This window comes from Trachymyrmex septentrionalis, unplaced genomic scaffold, assembly GCF_001594115.1.
Source record: "Trachymyrmex septentrionalis isolate Tsep2-gDNA-1 unplaced genomic scaffold, Tsep1.0 scaffold14, whole genome shotgun sequence".
Taxonomy (NCBI): Eukaryota; Metazoa; Arthropoda; class Insecta; order Hymenoptera; family Formicidae; genus Trachymyrmex; species Trachymyrmex septentrionalis.
This window is the reverse complement of record NW_017304543.1, coordinates 3,399,723-3,409,167: the sequence shown is the minus strand read 5'-3', so window position 1 is coordinate 3,409,167 and position 9,445 is coordinate 3,399,723. Positions and strand designations below refer to the sequence as shown.

The window sequence follows — 9,445 nt, the reverse complement described above, 5'->3', positions numbered from 1 at the left end:
TTATATATATATATATGTATATTTATTCATACTATTTTATCTGTATGTATATATATATGCAGCTTTATATTTATAATGTCTTTTTCCGTAGTTTATAAACTATATTTATAGAGATATATATATAATTTAAATAGCTGTGTGTGCTGAGACTCGCAAATTGGTAACCATTCGTTCGTTTTCTAGTGAGTTAAAACGCGGAGTAGAGTTTCTTGTTGAGTACCTTCTTTTTTTTTTATCTGTTGCCTTTTCGCGTCACCTGTACACATCGCCTTCACGTTTGCATCCAATCTTCGCGATCGCGTATGAAGATTCTTTCTTCTCCGAACTTAATCGAAACGCTGTAGTTACGCTAGATCTTTCAGTTCTCGATAATTTTTTACAACTTGTTGACTCGACCGACCATTTCCAGGCCGTTCGGTCAGAGATTCTCGAGATCATGCATCGACCTACCACCCCTCCTAAGCCCGAGAGGTGACCTCGGACATTTCGCGTCGAGAGATCCTTCTGAGGTCGCGCCGTCTCGATAAAAAATCCGATCTTGCGGGACCCACAGAATTGTTCATCTCTTCCTCTCTCGAGGTCCCTGAAGAAGAAGAAGAAGAAAATCCTTCATCTTCAGTATACCGGATAAGGCGGCCTGTGCGGCCACAACGGCGGGATTGGCGGTAGGCTTCCGTTCCAGGATCAAGTATCTTTGCTACTAAGCGAAGAGTCCTCGTCCTTGATTACTGGGTACGGAATCTCCAACTTGGGACCCTGTTGCACTACCACTACGCATTTCCTCATGTGCTTTTCCAACGTGCTCGGCACCGAAAATGGCATTTCACAGAAGCGACATTTATACGTGTCCTTGCCGTGTCGGCCATGAGTCTTCATGTGCCTGGTCAGTTTCGAGCTCTGGGCGCATGCGTACGAACAGAGCTCGCACTTGTACGGCTTCTCGCCGGTATGCGACCGCCTGTGGACCGTTAGATTTGAGCAGTTCTTGAAAACTTTGCCGCAATATTCGCAGGTGTCGTTTCGGCCGCTACGCTCCTTCTTCAGCAGCGGACTTGGCAGACCCTGGAGCGCCAAACTGGACGTCGTTGCTTTGCTTACTTTACGAAATTCATTATTCTCTAGGTAGTGCGGACTAGGTAGCCAAAGACCTCCGAAATCCGGTCCCGAGGACCTCGGAAATCCCTGGCCAGAAAAAATATTCGGCGTTGTTGAGGAATTAAAATTTGTGGGCGAGAGAGCACTTTCCTTCTCCTTGTTATTGTTGAGCGTGTTAGTGAGGTTGCACGGCGATTCGGTTTTGAGGAAGCCGCTACGATGATTTTCTTGTAACGCTTGTCGATAAGCTTCTGAGTATTGAGCGATGTTACTCAGACCAAATTTCTCCATGAGATCGCCCACCAAGCTGGCCGGTTTCTCCACTCGACCTACGCTCTCCTCGCCGTTCTGTCCTTGCGTAGTGCTTAGATCCTCTGGTGTATTTTCCTCTGCATCCTCCCGCTCGTTCTTCTGCTCGTTCTCGTCCATCTCGTCCAGGTCCATGTTTTCGTCGCAGCTGGATCCATCGTCGGGCACCGTTTCGACACTGCCTTGCGGACTAGCGGCCGAGTTCAAGTGATCCTGGTGTTCCTTCCTCATATGTTTCCTCAATTCGGTGAAGCTTGCTACCTCAATCTCACACACTTCGCATCTCGCTGGCGTACTCTGATTATCTTGCGTGCTTTCTTGTTGCTGGTACTGCCTCTCTTTGTCACGATGACTGCGACGATGAACGATCAAGTTTGATTGGAAGCGAAACTTTTTGTCACAGATTTCGCATGTGTACACTGTCTCCGACGAAGAATCAGTAATAATCGGCGTAGAGGCTACTGGCGGGCTAGTCTTCTCGCTGTCGGTTGAATTATTATTGTTATGATGACCCACGGGGCTTTGACTGTAGCAAGGCGGCGAGTTCTCTTTTTGGTGACTGCTGTGGATTAAATTCGCGGGGTTGGCTGAGGCTGGACTAGGCGGTTCCACTGACTGTGAATGGGGCTGAGATTGTTGCTGCTGCGACTGTTGTTGCTGTTGTTGCTGCTGTTGTTGAACACTGCTGGCGACAGGAACTGACGGTACTGGTGGTACCGGCGGAGGAGGGGGATTCGTCGTAGGATTACCGCTAGGTGTAGGTGGAGCCGCGCCTAAGGACGGATTAGCGAGGCTCCTTAGGCGCGCTGAGTAAAAATCCAGGTTCGCTTCAAGTGGTGGTGGGTGTGCTTGGCCTCCGAGGCCGCGGCCGTGCGACAGTTCGGCCAGGTTCGCCAGGTTCCGGGCATTATTTAGGGAATCCAACGAGCTGCGTACCAGTGGATCCCCCAGATTTAAACCGTCCATACCGCGAAGCGGATCGCCCAGGTTTTGCAGATTCCGCGTGGCGGTCTGCAATTCCTGAAGACCTCTGTACCCCGCCAGGGGATTCAAGGTGAGGAAGTCAGGCCTGAACATAGGCGGGAAACTTCGTTCCAAGTGTTGGGGTAGCCTCAAAAAACTATGAAGAGGATCGCCCACTAAGGACGAGGTCTGAAGCTGCTGTCGGCCACCACTACTGCCACTCGTGTTCGTACCACCGGAAGAGTTCGCTGCCGAGGAACTTCCAGTGGACTTGCCGCTTAAGTTTAGATGATTTGGCGGACTTAAATGATGCGCGTGCGTCGGCGTAGGCGTCGGTGGACTAGGCGCCGGAGTGTTCGACGACGAGTTCGTCGACGAGGAGGAGGAGCAGTAGAGGCGGGCACCGTGCATGCTCTGTACATGCTGAAGGAGCTCCCATGCTGAGCACAGCCGTCGAGAACACTGCGAGCACTGCAGCCACCTTGGTTCTGAAACAGATATATCGATGTCGTGGTATTAAGGTTTACAGTCCATTGTCTTGGAAGAGAGAAGAAGAATTTTGTTTCAGCACTCGGAAAATTTAAATATAACAAATTCTACAAAATTTACGGAAACGTTCAAGTTTTAATAGATTCACCATTCATGTATAATTATAAATTCAATTCTTTCATACGTTTTCGCAAATGTTCTTTTTATAATCAACGTTTAATAATACAATATGTGTATTATCTTTTAATACTTTGAAAAATCTTCACACGGAAAATTTCATGTGTTAAGATAAAATATAAAAATTCTCGTAATTCTCCCTCTTGCACGTTCTTGATATGTAGTACGGTTATTTAAAAAATTGAACTTTATTTTTTAATGAGAAAACGAAAGAGCGTTGCGTTGACGAGGTAATTTCGACGGGTTATAGCTACGGATAAGATGATTATAAGGCTCTAGATATATCGTAATAATCTGACGACAGGATTTGAAGCTTCACGGTAATTTCGCGAGCATGTGACGGCAGCTCGTAAAACTCGCACGTACACACATAACATGTGCGCGTACATGCCTCGGAGCTACGCTATCAATTTTCGAACCACCCTTAATTTCGCGGAATCGGGACGGAGATCGGACCCGGCCGATTGAATTCAGAATTCAAACGGCGCGTCTGTGTCAAATTGCGGTTCGGGCTGGCGAGTTGCGGGGGCTTAAAAATAATATCCTCGTAGAGAACGGTGGTTGTCGGAGAGCACGGAGGGAGAGGATCGTTGCGGGCCAACGGGGGTCGGTTACCACGGCATGCGGCTGAAACTGACCCTTAACGACTTCTCGACCCTCCTTCCCTATGGCGCGCGCGGAAGCTTATGATGCGGGAGGGACGGGTTTTGAATTTCAATGTTTTTAATCCGGAATATCAGATTTTCAGCCATTTTTCACACCCCGCCTAGCACAGTAGATGCCCGTCGCGCGAATCTGTGGGATTTTATTAATTCGACGTAGCCTTGGCGGCGGGAATGAGAGAGGATTGTTGAAAAAGGGAGAGAAAAGGCCGAGGATGCACGCACCATGTGCTTAAGGGCGACCCTCACTTTGCGAGTGAAAGCACCGTGGAACATTACCCGGGCAGCATATTCTCTCGAATCATAATGCCGGACGTCAGAGATTCAGGAGGAAGATTTAAATTTACAATAGCTTAAGAAACAGTACGAAATCGCTTAAAATGTCAATTAATCATTTTTACAAAAGTATTTTCGCGCGCGCCCGTACAATGTATTATTTTTTAATCTAACGTTGCCTTTTTCCAAAATTTTGTTTAGATAAAATATTTTTTTCAACACAGGGATGAACATCTCCGAATAGAAACAATTGTTTAATGCAAGTACAATTTGTTCACAGAATAAAAATAGTTCTTAAACCATCTCCAATATTAATGGGACATTTTGGCTGCGGAACTTTTTCTCGAATTCCTTTCTCTTTTAATTTAATAAAATCGGACTTGTCGAATTTGAGAACGCGAGCGTCTCGCACAGACAAATAAATACGCACGCGGCATTATTCAGGAAGAAACTTCTTAGACGAGATAAATACGCGCGCGTTGTAATGGGCAGGGGTATACTTCCTCTTGTAAGAGATTAAAAAGTTCGGGACTCGTCCTCTCCTCCCCATTGTACCTCACTGTCTCGCAGTACTTGGACGGGAGGGAAAGTCAGCCGGAGACAAAAGGTTGGAGCAAAATAAAGTGGTCCTAATTAAATGGCCGTTCGAGATACGGAAAGATCTTTGTTAGAAATAAAGCTTCAAGATCGTTTTAAAGCCGAAAGGTCGCCAGATTGAGGCACATTTTTTGTATATTATATTTAGAAATGATTACTTTGATAATCATTATGACAAAAAGTTGTTCTTTTTATTAGTAAATAATATATATCCACCAATTTAGTTCAAATATAGAATAATCTGTTTAACTGATATTACACGAATGATGTAAATGTATCTTCAGTGAATTTCGGAATTTTATTTCCACACTTTTTCGTACGATTATAATTGTACACCGACGTGAAATTACTCAGAACAAGTCGTAGAAATGGCATGTCTTCTGAGAGATCAGTCCGATGAGCAGGATGCGAAGACAATGAATCTTAAATAAAATTAGGAACAACTCGTCGCGCGCGCCGTCAACGGGTAAATGATAGTTTATCGCGCGACAATACACAATAGAACACATTTCGTTGTATATAACAAGGTGCTAAGTAGAATAACGAGCTTGACAGTGGGCGAGGGACTTTTCTTCCTCGCCTTGCTGACCTTTCACCAGGATTACGCTTGCAGCGTTTACGCGTCATAGCAAGCATAGAATGAGAGACGCTCGTTGCAATCTCATCTCATTGACGCGCGTGATTTTTCAATTGACAGAAAGAACATAGAGAAAGTCGCAAAGGAACAAAGATCGCAAATGAATAGGCAAGATATCCTAGATGATTTCCTGAATTACTAAGAACTTTATTCGAGAAGAAAAGCTTATATAAAAAATATGAATGTTTTAATTGCATAATCGTATTTCTGGCAACTTCAACTTTAATACTTCAACTTTCTGTTCTCAAAGAAAAATTGTACAGTTAAACTGTACTCTTGTACAGAAGTTTCACAAAAAAGACTTACTTTTTAATTGAGATTCCAACTCTCAATTCAATTTTTCTTGAAAAACGTTTGTTATGCTTGCATATGATGTTATTTATTTATATACTTTTTAGATAGGCAATATTTGTAATTTAATGTTGAATATATTAAATATTTTTATATAATTTAATAAAGATAATATTATGAAAAAATTAAATTTACAAAGAATCTAGACAAAGTTTTATGAAAAATCGTGACATTTTTTGAATAACCTTTTCTTTCCCAAAATTTGTTTACATTATTCGCAATATAATTCTCGGTTCAAATTAAATGGAAACATGAAAGAACAACAGAAACTGCGTATATATGTCAAGGAAAAGACTTGTAGTTTGAAATGAGTAAAACTGTTCAGACTTTAAAATTTTCTCGAGTCATCCTCAGCTTGATTCTTCGATAGAAAAAAAAAACGTGAAATACAAATTGGCTGAAAGTTTCGGCTCCGGACAACAATTAAAACATATGTGAGGCAAAGAGAGGAAGAAAACCATAAAAGAGAGTGAGGACAAGACAGTCGAGTCATCCCGAAACAGGCGCCAGAACCAAGTGGTGAAGCGCGAAAATTCGGTGTATTGTTTCACGCTTCGAGCATTCACCACGCTACTTTTCCTCGCCCTCGTCCTTTTCCTGAACAGCCAGGCGGTTCTTTTTTTTTTCCCTAGAAGTCGAAAATATTGCCGACTTCCCCGGGGGGAAGGAAGATGCCGACGGGAAGAGAGATAAGCAAGTGCTTGAGCATAAAGGTGTATTGATTCACGACCCAGCGCTTTTCATATGCAAACCTCGCGGGTAGCCATCTGTTAGGATTATTTCTTCAGATTTCATGACCATATCTATAGGAAATGGCTGGCTAGCTGGTTGCAATTCGGATGTGTGTTATCGCTCGCGGTGATTTTTTTATCGGATAAGTACAGAATTATAATAGATTAATAGATATATGTTGCACAATCGTCTTGACGTACTATCACAGAATAGATTAGTGGGTAGTCACAAACTTTTTTTTAAACGAACTTTACTTGTGTGAAAAATAAAGGTAGATGTAATTATTTTGTATTTCTTACGAAGTAAAAGAGAATTACAATAATTAACCAGTACTCTTCAATTTAATATTAATTTAATATTATATTATAGGGGTTACCCTTTGAAGAACACGCGTGAAAGTAAACAGTAGAATAAAATTATTGATCGACGAGAGGGAGGGAGGGAGGAAGGGAGAGAGAAAGAGAGAATATCTGCGCATTAAAATACAATTTACATACAACTTTAATATTTTTCAAGACGTATACTCGTGTAGAGAAGTTTAAAGGCACAGAGAAAAAGATTTCGTTGGATTTTAATATTCCTATTTATTTGACTAAAATTTGTTTCATTGAAACAACATATGCTTGTACGAGCAAACATTATTTATTTGAATAAAAATTATGTTATTTTATTCGAGAAACCTTTATTATTTGACAGAAATAACATTATTTAAAGTAATATCTTTCATTCAAATATTATTATATAATATATTATTTGGTTATAATGAAACAAATTATTTATTTGAAAATGATAAATTATATTGATACAGATTGTTCCATGCAAATAATTGCTTTCTTAGAACAACCAATATATTTTTCGATCGGAAACAACGGTTTATACGTGTAACAACAAGATTAAAACGAGCAGTGCTATGTGCTATATCAATTGTTTGTGCCATACAGTTGGTCACGCAAATGCCGAAGATAAACATTGTCTCTTCAAACAAATAATATATTTAAGACGAAGGTATACATTATTTTAAATTCAAACAATCATACTTATTGATTCAAACATTGATTTGTTTGGACCATTTCAAATAACAAATTTACAATAAAATTTATTAAATTCAAAGAAACCTTTTTCTCTGTGGATCGAAATAGGATTCGTGCTCAGAAGGGACACCGGAATCAAATGAACAATATGTCTGTACATGAGATGGCTCTCCAACGATAGTGACCGACCGATTTTCTCCAGAAATTGCCCGTCAAATTGGCCTATGCGACGTTTACGGGCAAATCGTTCGGAACGCCATTGTTTAACAACGATTCGAGTCCCGGTCATCCTACGAATACTTCCTTTCAACCCTTTTACGGAAGACTTAACACGAACTCCCTTCTACCAATTTTTCTCAAAATATATTACGTTTCTATAAGTTTTTTAAGTTTGCCTCCTTGAAGTATTGAAATAGAAATGTAAATTATTTTTTGCCAAATTAAAAATAAATAAAAGGCTGAGTAATTTTCATGCAATAACCAATCAGTTATGATCAAATAAAATAACTGATCGTTAAAATGCTCGATATGTAAATAGAAATATAGAGTAAATTTTGTTAAACTAATAAAATACATATATTTACTTATTTAAAATATATATATTTAAATTTTAGTAACGGAACACGTTTAAATTGAATCAAACGACTATTATAAATTTTGAACGACTCTGAAATTATGAGATTATATCTTTTTGGCCATATTAATGCTCGAACATTTTGTACACAAGTTGAAAGGGATTATTTGCGATCGCACTGTAAGTGTTATGTGACCGGTTTTATGCATACGAGCAAATTTTAATCGTGTAAAGGACATTGTGTCGCACTCTCGGAAATCTTTTTGGACAGGACATCTGCCGCTCAATGACGTCATGATATACACATACATGCACACAACAAACACACATAAAGGCCTTTAATCCGGAATGGCGTGTGACAATATTAAAATATCGATTAGCTAACGTATGCGACGTATGCACTTTGTCGTCGATACAAGGGCTGCACTTAAAAGGGACAACATACAACGGATCATGTCCACGTGGATAGTTTGCGGGTGATTTTAATCATTTTACTGGACCCATTAATTAAATAACCAGCTGAGATAAATATTATATCGCAGTAACGAGAAGTGTTCAATATGTACCAAAAAGAATTCATAGTAAATGAAGAAATTAAATAATATAAAAAAAAAACAGCAGGTTATATGGTGTGTACCTTCGTGACATTAAATGTCAAATACACTTCAAAGAAACTCAGACAATTTTAGTTATTTTAAAAATACGGATAGACGAAAATTATCTAATTTTGTTTCATAATTTAGATATATAATTCAACAATTCTAATAAAATTTAATCAATTATCAATCAACGCATATTGCATTACTAAATTATAAAAGATCGTATTATTGTATCAATAATATATATCCGTTCAATATCATATAACCGTAGCTTGGAGATTTTTTCCAGTGAATTTTTATTTACAACCTGTTCAACCCACCGCAGAGTGTCGCGCGACAAAGAACCAAAGCTGTTAAAATCGTGAATATGTCGACCGGTACGATTCCAGCCTCTAAACGAATATTCGAATGGTCGCGTAACATACTCCTTGTGGTCACTACCATTTCGCGATAGGATTGGTCAGACTGCGCTTCACGAGCCTTTATGTCCTCCGTTACTCAGTTTGTCCGTCCAAACCGCAAACCTTGCGAATGGACCACTCGCTATTAACCCTTTCAGAGAGGGCCGAGTCTCAATTTATTAAAAGAATTTATTGTTCGAGTTTTTCACGTGACTTAACACGAGAAGAATATGTCCTTAAAGCGTAACAACAACAACAACAACGGAGAATATACAAAATTAAATATATTTATTTATTATTAAATATATTTAGTTTTTATCATAAATAAAATCATATATATTTATATTTATAGAGTACGTTTAATCTAAAAAAATTGAGAGTAATACAAGCTTGAGAACGTTGATGCGAAATCTAGGACTATCTATCTTTCATCGGGAGATCTCAAAGATCTGCCTTTGCAGATACGATTTTTCTGTAGTACAGTATACCACCGAGAGAAAGAGGAAAACGCGGATGACGGACTCGTTTTACGGCACAAGGATGTAAGGAAAA

General features: G+C 39.8%; 1 protein-coding gene across 1 annotated transcript in view; it reads right to left on the bottom strand.

The window, feature by feature from the left end:
* Window positions 1–90: 90 nt before the first annotated feature.
* LOC108745574 (B-cell lymphoma/leukemia 11A) overlaps window positions 91–9,445 on the bottom strand; it is a 33,479-nt gene continuing 24,124 nt past the window's right edge. The window contains exon 3 of the mRNA XM_018481798.1: window positions 91–2,855. Coding sequence (XP_018337300.1) covers window positions 685–2,855 — 2,171 coding nt within the window. The 3' untranslated portion in view covers window positions 91–684. The remainder of the gene's footprint in view (window positions 2,856–9,445) is intronic.